This window comes from Meles meles, chromosome 11 (assembly GCF_922984935.1).
Source record: "Meles meles chromosome 11, mMelMel3.1 paternal haplotype, whole genome shotgun sequence".
Lineage (NCBI taxonomy): Eukaryota > Metazoa > Chordata > Mammalia > Carnivora > Mustelidae > Meles > Meles meles.
Window position 1 is genome coordinate 1,083,705 of NC_060076.1, and position 19,567 is coordinate 1,103,271.

A 19,567-nucleotide genomic window follows, 5' to 3' on the forward strand; every position below is an offset into this window, starting at 1 on the left:
CACGGCTGCCCCTTCGCCCGCCTACCAGCCAGCGGGTGGCGCCCATCAGAATGCCCTCCAGATCCCACCAAGGACACAGCAGCTCCTGAACCTTCGTTTTATTCTGAGCAGACGAGCACTCCCCCAGCACGCCGCCCCGCGAGCGAGACCCTGGTGCCTCCCTGCCCCCAGCCACCGGCTGCTCGAGGCTGCCGGCCCGGCTGCGGCAGGATCACACCCAGGAGGGCGCCTCCTCCCACCCTGCCTTGGCTCGAAGTCCCCCTCCTGCCCAACCCAGCACCGTGGGCGAGGCTCTCAGTCGCCACAGCTGAGGACCCCGGCCACCTGTCACAGCTCCTCCTTGCAGGAACCTGCGGACAGACGAAGGGGCTGAGATCAGGGGTCACCGCTTCCCACCACCTTTCCCCACTCCAAGCAGATCCGCTCCCTCAGACCGTGGCTGCCCTGCCCCCGTCTCTGGTCTCTGTGGGCACAGACTGGGTGCAGGTCCCATGATCCCGCGGAGCTCTGTGGGGACGGGGTGGCACTCACAGGACCCCAGCTGCTCCTCCAGGAAGGAGATCTGCTCGCTCAGAGAGTCGATGCGGTCCAGCTGCTGGAAGGAGTGAGCCAGCAGGCTGCTGGGGTCCGGGAGCCCGTGCTCCAGGGCCCTCGAGGCCAGGCTGTGCAGTGGGGCGAGCACGAGCTGCAGCTTCTGCGGGCAGAAGAGATCCTCTGTCCCACAAGGCTTTTAGGGATCTCTGTGGCCAGTGAAGGCTCTGCAGGGCCCCGGATGTCCACCAGAGGGAGCGTCTGTGCCAGGAGAGCCAGGGGCGTGGGCAGGCAGAGGCCTCGCGAGCCTGCGGGCCAGTGGTCTCCAGAGCCTGGGGTCCGGGTCAGAGGAGCTGGTGTGGGGGGTGGGGTGTGCTAGAGCTTCCAAGGGGTTACCAGGCCAACGGCCCCCTGGGCTGCAGGGACAAAGGCGGGGGTAGGAATTCTGGCTGCTGGGGGTGGGCCAAGCCTGGCCCCTCCTCTTCTGGGGCCCCCAGGCCTGCTCGCCCTGCCCGGCCTGGGCTGTCAGTACCCAGGAGGCCTTCTTCCCGGGGCCACCCCCACGGAGCCTCACAACCCCGAGGGCCTGAGCTGCACCACAGGAGACGGTGTGGGGCCTCACCTGCTCCAGGACGTCCACCCGTGACCGGAGTCTCTGCACTTCGTCCTCGACGGCGCTGTCCACGCCTGGGGAGATGCCGGCCCTGAGTCAGGCAGGCCGGGCTCCCAGGCCCACACCCCAGGCTGGCTTCCAGTCCCCGTGCCGAGGCCTCTCGGCCCCGGAGTGTGGCGGCACAGCCCTGGAGACGGGGCAGACGGGGCCCGAGCCCGTGCCCCATCCTAGGCAGCTAGGGCGGCCTGAAGTCTGGGGAGAGGCCCTGCCCCGTCAGCACCCCGGGCAGCGGCGCCCTGCCCCTCCGCACCAGGCTCCCCGCCGCGCTGAGCCGTCCGAGCCGAGCCGTCCGAGCCGAGGTCACCGAGGTGGCGGGTCCTGGGGCCGAGCTGCCGACGGCGCATTATTACTCACGGTACGAGTTTGCAATGTCACAGCGCGTACCAAAAGTAATAATGCGCCGTCGCCAGCAGCGGTGCGGCGCCTCCCGGCCGCGGCGGCAGGATGTGCAGAAGACCGGGGCGCCGTCTTCCACTCTCTCGGCTGAGATGAGGCCCTCTCGCCGCCCCCCCACAGTGCCCCCACGAACCACCCCAGCCCGACCTGGGGAACACCCCCACCTCTGCTCAGGTTGGGGAGACGGCCCCGGTTGGGGCGGCGGCCAGCAGCCCCCAGCGCGCCCAGCACCAACTGGCAGGATGAGGCCCACCCCCTCCCCCGCCCTCCCCGACCCTTCCAAGCGCAGCAGCAAGGATGGGGACACCTGGGAAGTTTACCTGCTGTGGGGTTCGGGGCTACCCTGGGGGTCCCTGTCTTGGGCAGGCAGAGCGCGCCATCTGCAGACCGGCCGTGCCCTTCCCGACACCAGTAACTGCCTGCAGTGTTGACGCAGTACTGGGGACAGGTACCCCGACCGGCCCCGCACTCATCCACATCTGCAGGAAAAGGGGCGTCCGCTAGGGAGGGGCACCCACGCCGACCCCCTCACCACGGACCTGTGCGTGGGCCACCCCGATGCCCGGCGAGGGCCCTGGAGGACCCTCCCTCCCCCCAGGAGGACGGCAGGCCCCTCACCTGTCTGGCAGGTGTCACCCTGCCAGCCTGCAGGGCAGTGACAGCGGCCTGGCTGCACGCAGGTCCCTCCGTTCTGGCACGGTGGCCGGCATATCGCTGTCGAGGGGAGGGCCCGTCACAAACGGAGGGAGGTCCCCAGGGCGCCACGGGGGGCAGCCAGGGAAGGGGGGGCCCGCACAGCAAGGAGGCAGGCGGCTCCGATGGAAGCAGCAGGAGCTCCGCCCGGGTCTGCGCGGCCCCGGAGACAGCCGTGGCCCTCTCACCTGCTCCGCAGGCCCTGGGGAGCCCGCTGGTCCTCTTCCAGCCAGGGCAGCAGGCGTAGTGGGGCCTGGGGGCAGCCGGCCTAGGACTGCGGCGGTAGGCGGTCCTGTAGACGGTCCTGCGTGGGGCGTGGGGACGCCGAGTCAGTGGCAGCACGGCGGTCTCCCAGGTTCTCCGCCCGCCTTCCCTCTCTGGGCGCTGGGCCCATGGACGCTGAGACTGCCCCCTGCCAGCTCGGCTCAAACCACAGCCTCAGAGTCCGGGACTCCCGGGCCCTTCCCGAGCAGGTGGGGAAGGGGGCGCCCACCAACAGGCCCCTCCTCGGCCAGCCTGCCAGTGAAAGGGTCAGGGAGCAGGGCCCCGCCCCTCGCTGGGCCCCACCCACACTGCCCCTGCCTTGTTAGCCAGTGGGGGGGGGATGTCCCACAGACGTCCCACAGGAAGGGCCTTGAGAACCCCACAGACCACAGACAGCGGGATCTCTTTAAGCCGCATTTCCACAGCTGAGCGCCGGAGGACGCGCCCCTCGTGCAGGTGGCCGGCCAGGGGGGTGACCATCGGGGGCCGTCACGGGGAGAGGGGCGCCCACCGGAGCTCGGGGCGGATTTGGCGAGGCAGGCATCGTGTCAAATGGGTAAGAACTTGTAGCCAGCTCCCCGAAAGCAGAAGGCAGCAGACAGGACGGCGAGCCCCCCAGAGACGAGGGTGGGGGAGCAGGAAGGGGCTGACGTCTGAGGTGACTACGGCCATATCCTGAGTCCAAACGGGCATCGGCCTCCGCCGTCCACTGGGACATGGGCCCGGGCTTCCCACCCGGGCTGGCACAGCCCTCCTGCGAGGGCCTGGGCGAGTGGGGGCCCTGTGGGGGCAGGGCGCTCACCGGTAGGTGCTGCAGGCTCGGTGCCCGTCACAGGTGGTGAGGAAGGGCTGGTACACGCGCTGTACGAAGGACTCGGACTCGGGACCCCTGGGAGCCCCGACGGCACACACCCTGCGGCTGCAGAGATGGGGGCGCCGGCCAGTCAGTCCCACAGCTCCCAGCCCGCAGCCCAGAGCCTTCCGGCCCCGGAACCAAGGGAGCCAAGAATCTGGGGAAGGGGCTTCCCAGCGTGCCCACAGGAAGGACCCTCTTCAAGAGTGACAAGGAAGAGCCATGCCCCCGCCCAGTACCGGGGGTTGCCCTGAGGGCTCCTGGCTGCCCACCCTCAGCACCCGGAGGCCCAGGCCCCCACGCGCTGACTCACCCAGGCCGGAAGACGTGCTCAGTGCCGCCCACTGCCAGCACCAGGAACCACAGCGGCAGCAGCTCCCTGGGGCTGAACATGGCCCGCGTCTGCGGGTGGGACGGCCTTCTCCTCAGGGGGGCCTGGAGCACAAGGCGGACCCGTAAACCCCTCTGCGGACCCCTCCTTGAGCCCGTTCCCTGGCTCAGCCGCTTTGCTGGGACCTCCCACTGCAGGAGACCCCCAGGGGCAGTGGCAGGCGGCCACTGCCCCCTCCTCCCGCCCGCTGGCGAGGCAGGCCGGCCCTCTCCCCAGCACAAAGGGCCGGGAACTATAGAAGGCCCCGATGGCAGCAACAGAAGCCGCCCCCTTTCCTGGGCTTAGAGGCTCCTCAGTCCGGGTGAACCTGACGGCAGCTGCGCCTCCGGCAACGTCCACGTGGGAAGGTGGGGGTCCAGGGGGAGCACCTGGGCTAGATTAGTGCCCTCATGTCATGGCAGGGGAGTCCCCATCCCGGTCTGCAGACGGGGTGGGAGTGGGCAGAGCTGGAACCCAGCCCGGCTGGCTTGGTCCTTCTGTCCTCACCTGCCCAATGGGGAGGCAGCCACAGGGGGTGGCCTGGGAGTCTAGGAGGGGTCTGGTTGAGGAGCCATATGGGCCCTGCACAGAGTGGGGCAGAGCCTGCGTGGGAGGGGGCACTCCTGCCCTGGGGTCTGACCAGTCTGCTCCAGGGCTCCCAGGACAGTTGTGGGGGGGTTGGAGCTGCCCTCCCCACAGGCCAGTGGAGCCAAATGCCATCCTTCTCTTCTGGGCATGGACGCCAGGACCCGGGAGAGCACTCCTGGGAATGTGAGAAAGCCCAACCCAGAATTAATGGTCTGCAACGAGCCCAGGGGCCTGTGCGGTGGGGTGAGGGGGCGGCTGTCCAGATGTGCGGCAAGCACCTGGGTAGACGGGGCCCTCCAGACACCCCACTGAAGCCCCCAAGGTGCTGGGGTCTGGCCAGGCAGGCAGCCCCTGGCCCTGCAGGGCCTCCAGCAGGAAGGACATGGAATACAGCTGGACTTCTGTGTGGCAGCAGGTGGAATCAGGGTGGGGTCACCCCCTTCTCTGGGACTCAGTTTCCTCAAAGACACCACGAGGGTCTCAGAGGCCCCTCCTCTACCTGACAGCTGGCCCCATACGGAGTGACCACCATGAGCCACTGCTGAGCGCTCAGGCCTGCCAAGCTTGACCGCATGGGGAAAGGGATGCCGTGACAGGTCACACGGTTGGCTGGGAGTGCAGCCCCTGCTCTGGCCCACGGCAGCCCGTAGACCCAGGTGAGGCAGAAGGCAGCTGGAGGAGAGTCCTTCCCGCACCCCCTGTTCTCCGTGGGGGCCCAAGAAGAGAAGCCACGGTGTTGGGACTTAGTATGGGGCAGGGTCATGTCCCGTGAGCCAGCGTGGGAAGAGGAACTCTGGGAGTGGACCCTGGGGGAGCACACTCTTGGGGGCGTTCCTGGGGTCTAGGCAAGAATTGAAAGGATGGGAACAGGTGGGCCCGGGAGCGGCCCCGGGAAGGTAGAGGTGGCCGCAGGGCCCGGGGGCTGGGCAGGCGCACACGAGGGTCCCACGGAGGCTGTGCCCGCCTGCCCGAGGTCGGGGGAGGCTGGCCTCCCGCAGATGCAACCGGGCCCCACTGCCACCCAGCCCCGCCCCCACTCACTGACAGCGCTTAGAAGTGGCCCGCGCTTGTGACAGACTCGATTCTCCAAGTCACGCTTTCTCCGGAGGCCGCCGGGCAGCCCGCGCGGCCACAGTCTCATGTCCCTCTGCAGCGCAGCTGGGGCGGGGGCGGCCGCGGCGTCTCAGGTGGATGAGCGGTCGCGTCCCGCCCGCCCCGAGGGTCCGCAGGGCCCAGCCCGCCCCCTCCCGCCCACCTGCCCGCGCGGCGTCCCCGCAGCGCCCCCCGGGAGGGCTGGGCCGCAGAGGGAGGGGCGGCCTCGCCGCAGAGCGGCGCCCCGGGGCCCCCTCGCCGGGAGGGCCGCCCTGGACGTTAGGACCCTGGGAGGGCGGCAAGGCGGGGGGCCGGGCCGTGGGGAAGCGCCCTCCCGCCGCCGGCCCCAGCTCCCCTCCCCGGCGCGGCGGACCGCGGGCTGAGGACCGAGACAGGCGCGGGGTCTGGGGCCTGCGGGGACGCTCAGGGCCCGGCGCGGGGGGGGCTGCGGCGCCCCCGCCCCGACCCCCTCCCCGCGCGGCCCGGCTCGGCGCCTGCTGCCGGCAGGGGGCGCCCTTCCCGGAGGCCGCGGGGCCCCTTCTCCGGACCGGGCAGGGCTGGGGGTCGCGCCCCCGCGCCGCAGCCCCGGCGCCCCCCGCCCGCTCACCTCTCGGCTCCCCGCGGTCGCGCTGCGTGACCCCCAGCTCCGCGCGCGCCCGGGTCCCGGCCGCCCCCGCCCCAGCGCGCGGCGAGCTGACCCCGCCCTCGGCGCCCCCGCGCCCCCCGCGCCCCCGGCCCGGCGCCCGCTCCCTCCGCACTCACCGCCCGAGCCGGGCGCGCACGCGCCGCCGCCGCCGCCGCCGCCGCCGAGGGGCCCCGGCCCCGCCCGCCGCCCCGCCCCGCCCCCGCCCCCCGCCCGCCCCGGGTGGGCCCCGAGCCCCCGCGCCCGCCCCCATTGCGCAGATGGGGACACTGAGGCCCGCGGCGCACGGCGCCCCGCGGGCAGGGCAGTGAGTCAGCCCGAGCCCGGGACGCCGGACGCGCACCCGCCTGAGCGCGCCGCTGCCCCTCCCCGGCCGGCGCCGACCCCGCAGCAGGACGCGCGGCCGCAGGGGACGCAGGACTGGGACGCGGTCAGGTGTCCGGAGGCCGCGTGGGGAGCCCGCTCTGGTCGGGGGAGGGGAGGCCCTCGAACTCCCAGGCTGGGCGCCGAACCGTGCGGATGGCCGTCGCAAGGGGGTGGCCGGCGCACTGGGCGCAGACTAAAGCTGACCGCGACTTTGCAGTCACCCGTAGGCTGGGCAGAATGACCCCCGCAGCCCGGGCACCCGTATTTGCACGAGGTCACACGGAGAGCTGTGGCTTGGCGGAGCCTGGCCAGAGCCTAGGTGTGACCTCTCAACCAGTGTGTCAGGTTAGGAGCTCTGTGGGACTCCCCCTGGGTTAGGGTTAGGGTCAAGACCACCCCCGGCGGTCCCCCTCCCCCGGGCCTCCTGGGCTCCATTTCTGCATGTGTCAGGTGGACTAAAGCAGCCCCTCCCGGCAGCAGTGGCCACCAAGGGAGGGGCCGGAACCAGGAGCAGTCACCCCCCACCCGCCAGGAATTATTTGGTCACATCCACACCACGACTCTCACGGCCCTCATTGCATGCCAGGCACAGGGCTTGCTCCCCTCGGCCGCTTCTGCCCTTGAATCCGGGCCTGGACCCCAGTCACCTAAGTGCCTGTGTGTGCAGGGTGTTCCCAGGCCCAGCCGGACCCCCTGCTGGTGCCCAGAGCATCCGAAGCTTGCTGTGGGACTCACCTGGAGACGGGGACTCTGTCATTCCCCTGGACAGCGGCGGCAGCTGCTCTTCCGGCGGGCAGGGCTCCCAGTACGTCCCTCCAGCCGGACTCTGCTGGTCAGAGCCATAGTGTGGGTTAGCGCACGGCCGTGGTCACCCCGATGTCCAGGGGCTGGGATGGCGGCGGGGTGGGTCTTTCCGAGTGTTGCCTGTGGCTCACACCGTCAGCCTCCCAGCAGAGCCAGACCTGCCTCGGGTCCCAGGAGACGGGGATGGACAGGCTGCTGGACATGACCGCAAAGCCAGGGTGCTGCGTGAGGGTCCTTCTTGGGGAAGGGGAGGTCTTCTTGGAGAGCTGGTAGCTTGGGGTGTCAGGTTAGGGCCCATTTTGGTACATGGAGCTAAAGGACAGGAGGGGACCCTGATGGCTGGACAGGAGCCCCCAGGATGAGAGGGCCCCGAGAGCCCCTGGCGGGTGGTCTGCGGGCAGCTGGGGTAGCTGCGGCCAGGACGCAGGGACGCTTGTAGTCATGACGGGCTCCTGAAGGACTTCAGGTCCCCTGGCCCCTGAACCTGAGCAGGGGAGCCCTCACTCAGGCCCAGGCAGGGAAGAGTTAAGAGCCAGGCCTAGGGGAGACCTTCCCCACCCAGTCCCCTGCCCCCATCCTGTCCCTGTCCCTGCAGCAGCCCGGCCGGGCCCCTGGCCCTCACTGGGCTGCTAACCCGGGCCAGGCCAAGGCCTCATGTTCTGCTTCTTCATGTGAACCGCGGGGCTTCCCCAGACAGACCGCGGCTGTGGCCATGGGACCACAGAGCAGCGGAAGCCAGAGAAGCCCCCAGTGCGGCCGGGGGTCTTGGTTGGGGACGCGGGCACTCTGGCTGGAGGAGGGGAGAGGGAGAGCAGGGGCTCCCCTAGGGTCCAGGTGGGCCGTCCCTGTGCCTGAGGACCTCACCCGTGCCCCCGAGGCCAGCCCAGCAGGACGCAGGGGCCACTCTTGTCGGCTCGGCGCACCCAAGGAGCCTAGCCATAGATCCGGCTTTGGGCTTCCTCTGCGTAAGGCCAGAGCCCCCTCCGCCTCCCCTCCCAGACCTATGCTGGGAGGGCTTGCCCACGCTTGGCGGATGGCCCTGGGACCCCCAGCGTTGAGAGGCGAGCCCAGCCGACCTTAGGAGCTCCTCCAGGATGGCAGTCGGCCGGGAGGGCATGTGGAGGGGAAGGCCACAGGCCGCATCGGGCTTCTCCTCTCAGGGGTCACAGTGGCTGCGGGGCCACCCAGGGCTCAGTGTCCCAGCCAGGCGGGCCAGAGTCGTTCTAGACCAGGCCACCCACAACGGGTGTCCTTGGCCAAGGGACCTGAGTGTCCCCAACGTGTTGGGAATGGCACCATCGGGGAGAAGAGCGAGATGGTGACCAGAGGCCAGGGTGTGGAGCTGGCGGGCGGGCACCCAGCCGACAGGTTGCCGCGGCCAGCAGGTCGGGGGGGAGCCAAGGGCTTGCTCACCCCGCTTGGCTCGCTCCCTGTCCCCGAGGCCACCCCTGCCATACCTGATACTGCCTGGACCCGGGCTTGGCCATGGCCCCCATCGCTGCCCGCTCAGGCCAGAGGTGGATCCTCCCCTGTCTGGCCGCCCCGATCGCCTCCGGAGGCCGCCTGCCTGGCCTGACCGCGGAGCTCTCAGCTGGGCCGTGCGGGGCAGCCGTCTGCGGGTGGGGAGGCTCCTCCCGGGGCAAGGAAGGGCGGCTTTTTATGCTTCATCCCGTGTAAATCAGGATTGGGATGGGCCCTTCCCGGCCGGACTTCCTGTGTGTGTTCCTCGCTGATAACAGGGAGCGGCCAGCGAACAAACAGGAGGCCCTGGGAAGGGTGGGGGCCGTCCGGGGGGCGGGGAGGGCTGGCCGGACTGTGGGCAGGGGTGGGGGAGCGGCCCCCTGGGATTTCAGAGTCTAACTCTGAGGCAGCCGGAGACCAGGCGCAGGCCCGGCTGGCAAGCCTGGGACCGCGGGTCTCCGCGCGTGACAGAGGACGTGGTGCCCTGGGAAGCCTCCTTCTGGGCCCATCAGCCGTGTTACCGAAGCTCCACAGGAGGGACTGTTTGTGCCCTGCCCCTGGACTCCCCCGAGGGCAGGCACCTGCACCCCCAGATGTGTATGCCCAGCGTGGGAATCTGGAGGGACCCCTGCCCTGGGAGGGGGGCCCCTGGCCGGAAGAGACCTGGGGATGGGCAAGGTAGGCTGGTGGTCCGGACACCGCCCCTGAGGCCCAGAGTGGCTGAGGGGGGGTCAGGGAGGGCCGTCACCAGCCCAGAGATTCGGGCCTTCTCCAGGAAGGGGCTACCCCGGGGGGCAGTGAGCCCCCTGCTCCTGGAGGTGCACCCACCGGGGGCCTCTCCCAGCGACAGGCAGAGCACACCCCCCCAGCCCTCGCCCCTCCCTCGGCCTCCAGCAGGCAGAGGAGTGCCAGGGCTGGGCATGGAGATGGAGGGATGCAGGGCCTTTGGGAGACCATCAGGGGTGCTTCCTCTGTTTGGCGCTGGGGTGTCTACGGCCATACCACCCTGAACGCGCCCGATCTCGTCTGTTTGGCGCCGGGGTTCACCCCCAGCCCCTGGACTGACTTCCGGTGTCCTCGTTCAGGTGGTGCTGGGAGCCCGCAGGCTGGGCCTCAGTTGCTGGGATCGTGGGTAGCTGGAGACCCAAGGGGACCTGGGCAGCTGCTGAGGACGCACCCGGACCACACAGTTGGCCGAGGGTCCCTGATGCAGCAGGGCCACGCCAGACCTCTGCTGGTTGTCCCGGGGGTTTGTGCCCTGCTTCGGGATCAGCCCCTGCCCACCCACAGCCGGAACACCCCTGCTCGCCCTTACCTCCCTCTGGCCCCACCTAGCTGGGTGTCCTGGCCAAGAGGGAGAAGGGGGAGCCGCTTGGAAAATCCCCCACGGGAATGATGAGAGCACGAGGGACCAGCCTCCTCCCCACCCCCGCAGTTGCAGGGTTGGGGGTCTGCTGCGGGCACAGGGCTGGGGGCCTCGCTAGAGGGTAGGACCCAAGCTGGACTCTGCCCCCGCTGCCCACCCCACCCAGACCCACACCCAGAGATGGTCTCTGAGCCCCCGCAGACACCAGGGCCGGCTGCAGCCAGTCTCTTGTGTGTGCAGACAGGGAAACTGAGGCCTGGGAGAGAGAAGAGACTTGCCCCAGGTGCGCGGTGAGGCAGAGGGCTAGACCGGGTCAGGATCAAGACAGATGCTCTCTTTTCTCAGAGGGAACTCCCTCGGGGCAGCCCCCAGTCCCCCGACCTTCCCTGCCGGGGCGGGCTGACCTGGGAGTAGCTAATGGGCCCGACAGTGAATGTCTCAGTCTCCCTTTAAAGCTCGGCCACATGAGGGAACTTTCTGGAAAGACGCTCCAGAGCACAGACGTGCAATACATACATGGCGAGAGGGAAGAAAGTCGGTCTCCCCAGCCCCCGGGAGCCGGCCAGGGTGGGGCGCCGGCTCTGCCTGCTGCCAGCGGGCTCTGTGAGCCCCCCACGGGCCACGCTTGCCTCCTGACCCGCTCTGCCCTGCCCTCAGTCCCTCCCTGCGCGGAGATCAGAACCAATCCACGGAGAGCAGGCTCTGGGTCAGGGCGCCAAGGGACGGCCTCGCCCTGACCTGCCACTCACCCCCCTCCCAGGCGCTGCAATCAGGCTCCTGCAGTCTCAAGGGCCAGTGCGGGAGGTGGCCCAGGGTCCTGCCCTGAACGGGGCTCAGCTCCTCGGGGTCTGCCTGGGGGGTGGGGTACAGGCGGAGGACAGAGGTGGAAGGTGACACTTTCTTGGACTCCAGGAGGTCCCGGGGCCCTAGAGAGGGGCGAGACATGCTTTCTGCCCCACAGGCCCACCCCGGGGTGCTGGGACGGCGGAAGGGGGCTCCACCTGGGGCGGGCTGGGACCACCCTCCCTCCCACCTCTGGTGGTCCCTGTTTAGGATCCGGGAACACACGGCTCGCCGGCAGGGAGTCATCACTGGAAGGAGTCTGACCGGGCCTGCGGCCCCTGAGGGCACGGTGGGCCCCGGCAGTCCACCATCCACACCTGGGCAGCTTGGAGACCTGGGCCTAGAGCCTGGCCAGCTTCCGGCATGGCGTCCAAGGCTGGGGGAAGTGGTCCCAGCTTCGCTGTTGCCGGAGGCTCTGGGCCTCAGTTTCCCCATCCACCCCGTGGCCAGTAGGGCTGGATGGTCGCAGCTGCCTCCCCGGCTGTGAACGTTCTGAAGCTGTTGGAAAGGGGTCTCGCCGCCTTACCTTCCCTGAGCGCGCTGGTCAGGCCGTGGGGCGTGGCAGAGACCCGCCAGGGCCTTCGCCGTCCTCCCGGGACCCCCCACCCCTGAGCTTTGCGCCTCTGCAACCCCAGGAGGGGGAGACCAGGCCCCCAGCAGAGGCCGGCTTGAGGCCGAGGGGCCCCAGGCGAGGTGTGTGAGCCGAGCTGGGCTGCAGGAAGGAGAGAGCAGAGCCGCCGGCAGAGAGATGGGGCTTCCTGTTTCCCCCCAGAGCAGCCGCGGCCTCAGGACAGGGTGGCCCCGTCCGCCAGGCTGGGCCCGGCCTCTCGCCAGATGTGCTGGGCCTTCACCAAGGGGTGCGGCCGGCCGTGACCGTCCGCAGCGGGGCTGGCTACCCCTGGGCCGTGTCTGCGCCTGAGTTGGACGAGGTCCCAAAGGGAATCAGAGGTTTTCTAGGGAGCCTGGGGGTGTTGGGGCGCCATTGTCTCCCCCACTGCCCGGTACGCCTGCTGGAAGCCCCCCCGGCCAGGCACTGTGCGCGACACTCACGAAATTACCTTCAGGCCATGTGACTGAGGCCCCCAGGGGAACATGCTCGTCCAAGGTCAGCCAGTGGGAACTGGGAGCCCTGGATGGGGGGCCTGGGGGGTGGGGGCGAGCAGCGGGGGACCCTTCTCCGCGCTGCTTCCCAGACCTTACCTGCTGGGGACCGTCCACGCGGTCATGACAAGCTTCCCATTGCTCCTCCACTGCTCAGGCCAGAGGCCCAGGACACGGCCTTTGCCCTGTCTTTGTATCCCCATGGGCTCTGCCTCCAGAGTGTGTCCCTCTTGCTGCTGTCCCATTCTGGTCTGGGCCACCATGCTTCCTGCCTGGGGGACCTCCTCCTCAGCCTGTGGGGCACCCCTGGCCGCACCCCATTTCTTCGTGAAGGTGGCATCAGTTCACGTGACCTCCCAGCTTCAGCACAACTGAGGGCTTCCCACGGCACTGGGGACCGCGTCGGGTCCCTCACACCTGTGGCCTGAACCCCCTTCCTGAGCACCAGCTCCCCGGAGCAGAGACAGGCTACACTTGCCTCGCTCCCTCGGGGACAGCCCTTAGCAGGGCTGCAAAGGGCTACCCGCCACCACCCCACCCAGACGGGCGCCCGGCCCAGAGGCGGTTCCATGTGCGTGTTGCTGTGGAGTTGTGCACGGGGGTGTGGGGGGACGGTGAGCGTGCATGAGAGACCGGCACCCCCCAGGGGATGCCCCTGTCCCCACTCAGGTGCCCATGCCCCGACTCGCGCAGCACGGCTCATCCGCTTTGAGTTCTTTTTCTTTTTTCTTTTTTTTCACAAGTAGGCAGAGAGGCAGGCAGAGAGAGGGGGAAGCAGGCTCCTTGCTCAGCAGAGAGCCCGATGTGGGGCTTGATCCCAGGACCCTGAGACCATGACCTGAGCCGAAGGCAGAGGCTTAACCCACTGAGCCACCTAGGCGCCCCTCCGCTTTGAGTTCTAAGTACGGTGCGGCGCGCTGCGCCCGTGGGTCCGGCCTCTCCCACTGCAGGCGCGTGTGCGCACGGTTGGTGCGGCTGCGTGGCTGGCGGCGGCTTGCCCGTCCTCTGGGCAGCTCCGTCTTCCAGGGGAGGGCAGGGCCGCGCACACGCTGCCGCTTTTGGCTGTTACCAGCTGTGCTGCTCTGAACATTATTGCGCCGCGGTGTTGGCATTTCTCTTGGGTGCCTATATCTGGGCCTTCTCCGGGAGAATTACTGGTCCCAGGAGACGCATGACCCCAGAGACTGCCCAGGTCACCCCCTGAGGGCTGGGGGTTCTGGGTGCCTCACAGCCTCGTTGGCATCTGCTGCTGCCTGGTGTCCGATTTCAGCCATCCTGATGGCTTTGCGGGGCTAGCGCCAGACTGTTCTTTCTGTGACGTGGGGAGAAAGACTCATTTTATAGACGAGACGCCTGGGTGGGCTGAGAGCCAGCCATGGGCACGTGGGGGGCCACGTGGTTCCATGGGTGCCGAGCTCTGGGCTTCAGCGTGGCCGAGCAGCCTGCAAGCTACAGGCCCAGTGAATGTCCCGGGGCTTTGGGTCTGAGCCGCGGAGAGAAGGGGCCGCCAGCTGGAGAGTGAGCTGAGGGTCCCCTGTGTCACTTCTGCTGTGAGTGTGCAGTGTGTCCCTGGCTACCGGGGGCCGCCAGGAGAGCCCCCTCCACTGTGCTGGGGCTGTTGGTCAGCTTGAGGTTGAGGTGGACACTGGGTCCTGCTTGGAAGCTCCGGGGGCGGGCGTTTGTGGTCAGGCTGACCCCCGCCCAGCGGTGGGACCCTGGAGGGTCACCTTCAGGGTCCTCAGCCCCAAACCCCAGTTTGTCCCAGTGCCAGCTTCGCCTGGAGCCCAGGCTCCTCCAGGCCGTGGAGGCCACTCCCCTCCCTTTGGGGCTCCCTCCTTTGTGGGGGCTGAGGAAGGGGGACTTGCCCTCCCCTCCTGGCTCCCTGGACGGAAGCCCCACTCAGAGTCGGGCTGCAATTTGCCAAGCCTGGCGGATGGGGAGGCCATCCATGTGGACGGGGAAAAACACCTTATCTCCTGGGACAGAAAGGGAAGATCTTGCGAAGGGGGCAGGTTGGTGGAGTGGGCGCGGGTCCAGCCCTGCGTGAGGGGGCCATCCTGTCCCTCCACCCTGCCCACTGAGGGAGAGCTGGGACGCTAGCAAGAGAGACCACCGAGGCCCGTCAGCACCACACTTGCGCTCCCCCTGCGAGCGAGCCTGGGGTCAGGATCGGACCCTCCTTATGGAGGAGGAATGAACTCTCGGGGCCACAGAGATGGTCACTGGCAGAGCCTGACCTCTAACCCAGAGCCGAAACACTCCCAGCCTCTGCGAGGGGCATGTGTAGGGGGCGCACCAGGCTTGGGGGACAGATGGGCTGGTCCCTGTCCCCCAGGCCGGCTGCTGGCACCTGTCTGTGACTGTCTATCATCCCAGCGGTCAGCGGAGGCTTGGGCTGCTGACAGGGGCACGGGAGTCCCCTCCCCAGGGAGGCCAGCTGGCACCCTCGGGGTCGTCCTGGGCACCAGTGAAGTCAGGGCCAGTAGGAGCCGGAAGACTTCCCTGCCTCAGTTTCCCTAAGTATCAGATCAGGGCATGAAGGGTCTGGGAGCCCTGGGACAGGTCTGGAGGCCTCTGAACCCTAGCACGCCGGGCAGTTTGTGCTGGGGCTTTCCTGGGGCGCAGGGAAGAGGGGTCTGAGACTCCATCAGATGCCCAAGGGGCCTGTAACCCCAAGTACAGAGCCGGGGGAGGGGCCCTGAGGCCCCCCAGCACCCCAGTGCACACCCTCGGCTCCACAGGCGCCTGTTAGTATCATCAGCTTTCAATTTCCTTACAGGCACAGAGAGGGGGGAAAGGGGCCAGGAATCTCGGCTTCCTCTCAGCCAGGAAACAGGAAGTGAATGTGCCTCCGATTGTGAGCCGCCAGAACAATGGAAACCCCCCCAGGGGAAGGGGAACTGCGTCAGGAGGCCGGGGTGGGGGCTGAGCCTGACCTCTCCACAGCCGTGCTCTGGCCCAGGCATAAATTTAGTCTGGGTCTTTCCTGATGAAAAACTCACATGCCCCACTGCTGGGGGAAGGGGGCACAAGGCCCACCTTGGTCCCTGGGTGGCAGGGCTCCTGGGGTCTTAGGGTCCGTGGGTCCATGTCCCCCTCTCCCCTGTGGGTACACTGAGGTCCAGAGGGGAGGAGCCTGGCCCTGGGGTCCTGGGGTATGGGGAAGGAGCCCCCCTGCCTGCCCACTTAGGGTCACAGATCCTCTCCAGCAGGGCCCACCTGTGTGGGGGACAGAGACCCCGCACCGGGCCCAGGACGCCAGCGGAAATGCCTCCCCTCGTGCCCCTTTGCCTGCTGGGCACCCTGCCCCAGCGCGCAGCCCTGTGCCTCCCCGTTTAGCGAAAGCAGGGCTCCCAGAGGCAGGAGGGCAAAGGCAAGCCGGGCACTGTGCCCAGCCTGGCTCGGTCCCCATAGCGGCGTGACCTCAGGCGGGGCTCCCGGGGGGCTGTGACTCCGCAGAACCAAGACACGGCTGCCGGCTTCTTCTTTCCAGCACCAGGCAGCTTTGCGGGGCTGGAGCTCACCCAGCACCCCGTGCGCCCATTTCCACCGTGCAAGGCAGCGGCTCTCGGTCCAGTGACAGAGCCCGGTGGCCACTGTCCCGGCCAGTTTGAGCATTTCCTTGCTTCAAAAACACCCCGAACCTCTTATCGGTCATTCCCCTCCCCCTCGGGGCCTGTCCCCACCCCCAGCCCTAGACCACCGCTGTTGTCCTGCCTCTGGACGTGCCCGTTCTGGAAGGTCGCGCAAGTGATGTGGTGTGCTGTGCGACCCTTGGCGTCCGGCTCCTCTCACTCGCCTGCTGTTCTGGAGGCTCGAGCACGCCACAGCGTGTGTGCACGCGTGTCCGCGCATGTCCGCACGTGTCCGCGTCGGTCTGCCTCCTCCTGCGTGCGGCCCCAGCTGAGGGGCACTTGGGCTGTTTCTACCTCTGGCTGTTGTGAGCCCTGCCTCCGGGAGCACTTGTGCCAAGCCCTGTGCGGGCTCGTGCGCGCGCCTCTCCGGGGACGCGCCTGGCGGTGGGTTACCGGGTCGGGTGGCAGCTCTGTGCTTGCTTGTCCGAGGAGCCGCCCCAAACTACCTCCCAAGCCAGTGGCTTCTGATCACCCCCTGCCCAGCCCCAGGACGGCTGGGGGGGCCACTCCGCTCCCGTCGGGACCCTGGGACGGAATAGGAAGGGCACGGGCAGGTGTGGACCTTGTGGTCTCCTCTTGGCCAGCTCGGAGCGAACTGAGGCCCCAGGAGGCTCTCTGGGGATGTCACGCAGCCTGTGGGCTGTCCCCTCTCTGCAGACTTGGAGTCAGAGGTCAAATCCGGACCCCACGGGAGCTTGTCCCTGCCCTGGATGTGTGGAACTCGGCCACGGAGCCCCTGCGAGGCACAGGTTTCCCCAGCAGTCCCTCGGAACATCCTCTGGACGGCCCTGCCTAACGTCTCGCTGTCCCCTCTCAGAGCCTGGGATGTGTCTCCAGCCTCACTCCCTAAGCTGAAGCCAGGACAGGAAGGCAGGGCCCTCCACCAGCTTGGGGCGGGGCGGGGGGGGGGGGCAGCTGGGGTCTGGTGTGTGGCTGTGCGTTCAGGATCCTTGGGTCCAGGGCAATCCCGGGCCAGCCCCAGTGTCCTTCGTCAGCCGCCCCGTGGTAAATCTTAGGGTTCCTTCTTGACCCCCACTGTGCCAGGAGTGGACTGAGGTTCAGAGAAGCAAGCGCCCCCCAGGTTGTGTGGCTCATAGCGGAGCTGGGATTAGAATCCAGGCCACCCTGGGCCCTGCACACAGCGGGAGACCATTCACTGTACCCCCACCCGGTTCTGGGATCAGAGCAGTCCCCGCGGAGCCGAGCCCGGTGTCCTCGACTCCCTGTGCATTCTCCGCCAACACCCCACCCCTGTTCTGGGGGAACAGCTCGGCGTTCCCCACTCGTCCCTGTGTATGACCCTGGGAAGGTGTCCCCGTGCCCTTTCCTGGCTGGGGGAGGGGAAGCAGGGCCATCCTGTCCCCAGTCCCGCAGTTCTGCTTGCAGCATCCGAGCAGGCAACAGGTGAGGGGGCCACCCCAAGTCTGGGGACCGCCATCCCATCTCAGATGACGCCAGCCTGCCTCTCAGCCAAGATGCCCCGGAGCCCACGGCAGCCCCTCTAGGGGCTCTCAGCTTCCTGAGCCAGCCCTGCTCTGCACAATGGCCGGAAACGCCTTGCTCAGGCCGTGGTCCAGGCGGCCACGTGTGGCCCTGGGAGAGGTGGGAAGGCTGCTTTGTGGGAGCTCCCGGTGGCCCTGAGGGCCCTGCTGGCTGGCCATCTCTGGGTGGACCACGGCACCGCCCCATGGGAGACGGGGCTGGCGGGGCGATCAGGAAGCCGCCACAGCCGGCCATCATGCCCGAGGCCCACCCTCACTCCGTGATCAGGGAGGGATGCCCGCGCTCCAGCAGGTCCTGGCCAGGAGGCTCCGCCAGGTCCATGAGGCAAAGCGCAGAGGGCTCGGGAGTGTCATCTGGGACCACGCTGGGGAGGTGTGGGATGGTCTAGCTCAGGACGCTTGGGAGCGCCCCGACCCTCACCGCTTTCAGCTCCCCCCACTTTAAAGGAGCCAAATGGAGAAGGAAGACATGCACCTCCCCCCCACACCCCGGGCTGATTCCCCGAGGCCAGGTGCTGCTGGACCCAGCCTCCCCGCAGAGGGACGCAGGCCGCGGACGAGGCTTCTGCCCCGGGGAATCAGCGGGACCTTGGTTGGGGGGGACAGGAAGGCCTCTCTGGGCCTTATTTAGATCGTGTTTTGCCGTTCTAAAATGAAAGATTCTCTGTATGTTGTCCGGGCGGTGAAGTCACGCGAGCAGCTTTCGAAAGAGCCGGTGCACTCGGAGCATGGAGGCACGCGAGAGGAACCGCCGTTCTCGGGGCTCCTGCGTGCCCCAGCGCCCCGCCAGGCCCAGAAGCGAGGGCGCCGCTCCGGCCAGTCCGCGGCTGACGGGAGCCGCTGCGTCCTCGAGGTCCAGTGCGCCGGGCTCCAAGTCACGCTCAGCGCTCACAACCAGACGCGGGACACCTTCGGGTAGATCTGACTTTCTACAGCAGTTTCGGGGTCCGAGCAATATGGAGAGGAAAGCGCAGACTGCCCGCCTTCCCCCGCTGGCTGCCCCCGTCTGCGCCTGCCCCTTGCTGCACCGTGCGCCACGACCCTGCAGGCCCACGCGGTCACCGCCCCGCCTCCAGAGTGTGCACGAGGGCCGGCCAGAGCGTCCACCCGTACGTCTGGGCGGACGTGTGGTGGCACAGACCCGCGTGCTTCCTGCCCAAGCACCCCGAGAGGCACGCGTGCCCAGTGCTCGGTTTCACGGCTCTGGTCAACGTGTTTCCCCAGGGGCTCCCCTCCCCCGGAATCTCGGGACATTCCCGGCCCGGCCCGAAGCACCCCACGCTCCCCCAGACTCACTCTGCTCAGAACTGCCCCGCAGAGCCCCCGCTCCCTCGGCGCCTTTGAGACCCTCCGTGCTGTGTGTGGGTCAGGGCCGGGCTCCTGCCCACGGCCGGGTGGGACTCCCCGGGCAGATCATGGTTTATAACAGATGCGCTCGAAAGCCGGGGGCTCACTTAGGGTTTCTCCAAGAGCAAATGTCGAGTTCCCGTCTGACGCGGCCGTTCCACTCCCAAGTGCGCTCAGAAGGCGATGGGAGTGGGTGCTCGGGCGGACGCACGGGACACCCGCTGCCTGCGGGGCTCACCGCAGCCCAAGGTCAGTCCACGGGGGAGCGGGACTGGGGCATTTCCATACCGTGGAACGTTACTCAGCCATGAAAGAGCAAGACGTACAGACCCTCGCCACAGCCGGGGGTGGGCCTCGAGGACCTGCAGAGTGAGACGCCAGACACGGGGACAAACACCGTCTGCTTCCACGTACAGGAGCTGTGGGGCAGAGGCAAGTCCATGGAGACAGGAAATGCATTCGTGGGGGCTGGGGGCGGGCCCTGGGCACTCAGCATTTGCGGGGTGCCGAGTTTCCAGCTGGGGAGAGGACAGACTTTTGGGTCCTGCTGATGGCCTGGAAGGCATCTGGGAATTGGCTCTTACTGACCCCATCAGATGTGGGGGCGTGTTCAGGGGGGCCCCAGCACAAGAGGGCACATCGCCCAGGCCCAGGCCCTCTGTCCGGCTCCAGAAACAGACATGAGGGGCACGGTGTGGCCCCGGCTCTCCGGGCTCTGTCTGCAGCCCGTGCTGCCCACTCCCACCTCGGGCCTGGGTGGCCCCCAGTTGAGGGTGAGCCCTGCAGTCCGCAGGGGTGAAGAGACCCCTTCTGGGGCCGGAGGATCCCTCCCTCAGCCCAGCTCGCCACACTGCTGCATGGCCAAGAGTCGTGGTCGCTGTGGGCAGTGGGGGGTGTGGCTGATGGTCCTCCCTCTGCCCGTCGTCGGACTCATGATGACCAGGTCATCTTGGGCCAGGTGGCAGGTGGAGTAGCTTGGGGGGTGGGTCCTGAGGGGGCAGCACAAGGGCTGAGCCAGGCCCAGGCTTCCCTGGGACCC

The 19,567-nt window shown here is 68.4% G+C and overlaps 1 protein-coding gene across 8 annotated transcripts; it reads right to left on the bottom strand.

The window, feature by feature from the left end:
- Window positions 1-83: 83 nt before the first annotated feature.
- EGFL7 (EGF like domain multiple 7) lies at window positions 84-11,673 on the bottom strand. 8 transcript variants are annotated; one of them, XM_046022270.1, is made up of 10 exons: window positions 8,731-8,908; window positions 7,205-7,295; window positions 3,724-3,845; window positions 3,360-3,476; window positions 2,482-2,597; window positions 2,219-2,314; window positions 1,921-2,079; window positions 1,154-1,218; window positions 532-694; window positions 84-350 (listed from the first exon to the last, which is right to left on the bottom strand). In XM_046022270.1, the coding sequence occupies exons 3-10, from the start codon at window positions 3,801-3,803 to the stop codon at window positions 328-330; spliced, it is 819 nt and encodes a 272-aa protein (XP_045878226.1). In that variant the 5' UTR covers window positions 3,804-3,845; window positions 7,205-7,295; window positions 8,731-8,908; the 3' UTR covers window positions 84-327. The 8 variants fall into 8 exon arrangements, with proteins under 8 accessions (XP_045878226.1, XP_045878225.1, XP_045878220.1 ...); XM_046022269.1 differs by lacking the exon at window positions 84-350 and having other exon boundaries at window positions 358-694; XM_046022264.1 differs by lacking the exons at window positions 84-350; window positions 532-694; window positions 8,731-8,908 and adding an exon at window positions 11,470-11,673 and having other exon boundaries at window positions 701-1,218.
- Window positions 11,674-19,567: the final 7,894 nt, after the last annotated feature.

Excerpts from the sequence above, each read along its gene's own strand:
- EGFL7 (XM_046022264.1), bottom strand. The coding sequence starts at position 3,803 with ATGTTCAGCCCCAGGGAGCTGCTGCCGCTGTGGTTCCTGGTGCTGGCA. Across the intron at positions 3,477-3,723 it reads GAGCACGTCTTCCGGCCTGG|CCGCAGGGTGTGTGCCGTCG; the intron begins GTGAGTCAGCGC and ends CCATCTCTGCAG. Across the intron at positions 2,315-2,481 it reads CCCCAGGGCCTGCGGAGCAG|CGATATGCCGGCCACCGTGC; the intron begins GTGAGAGGGCCA and ends TCCCCTCGACAG.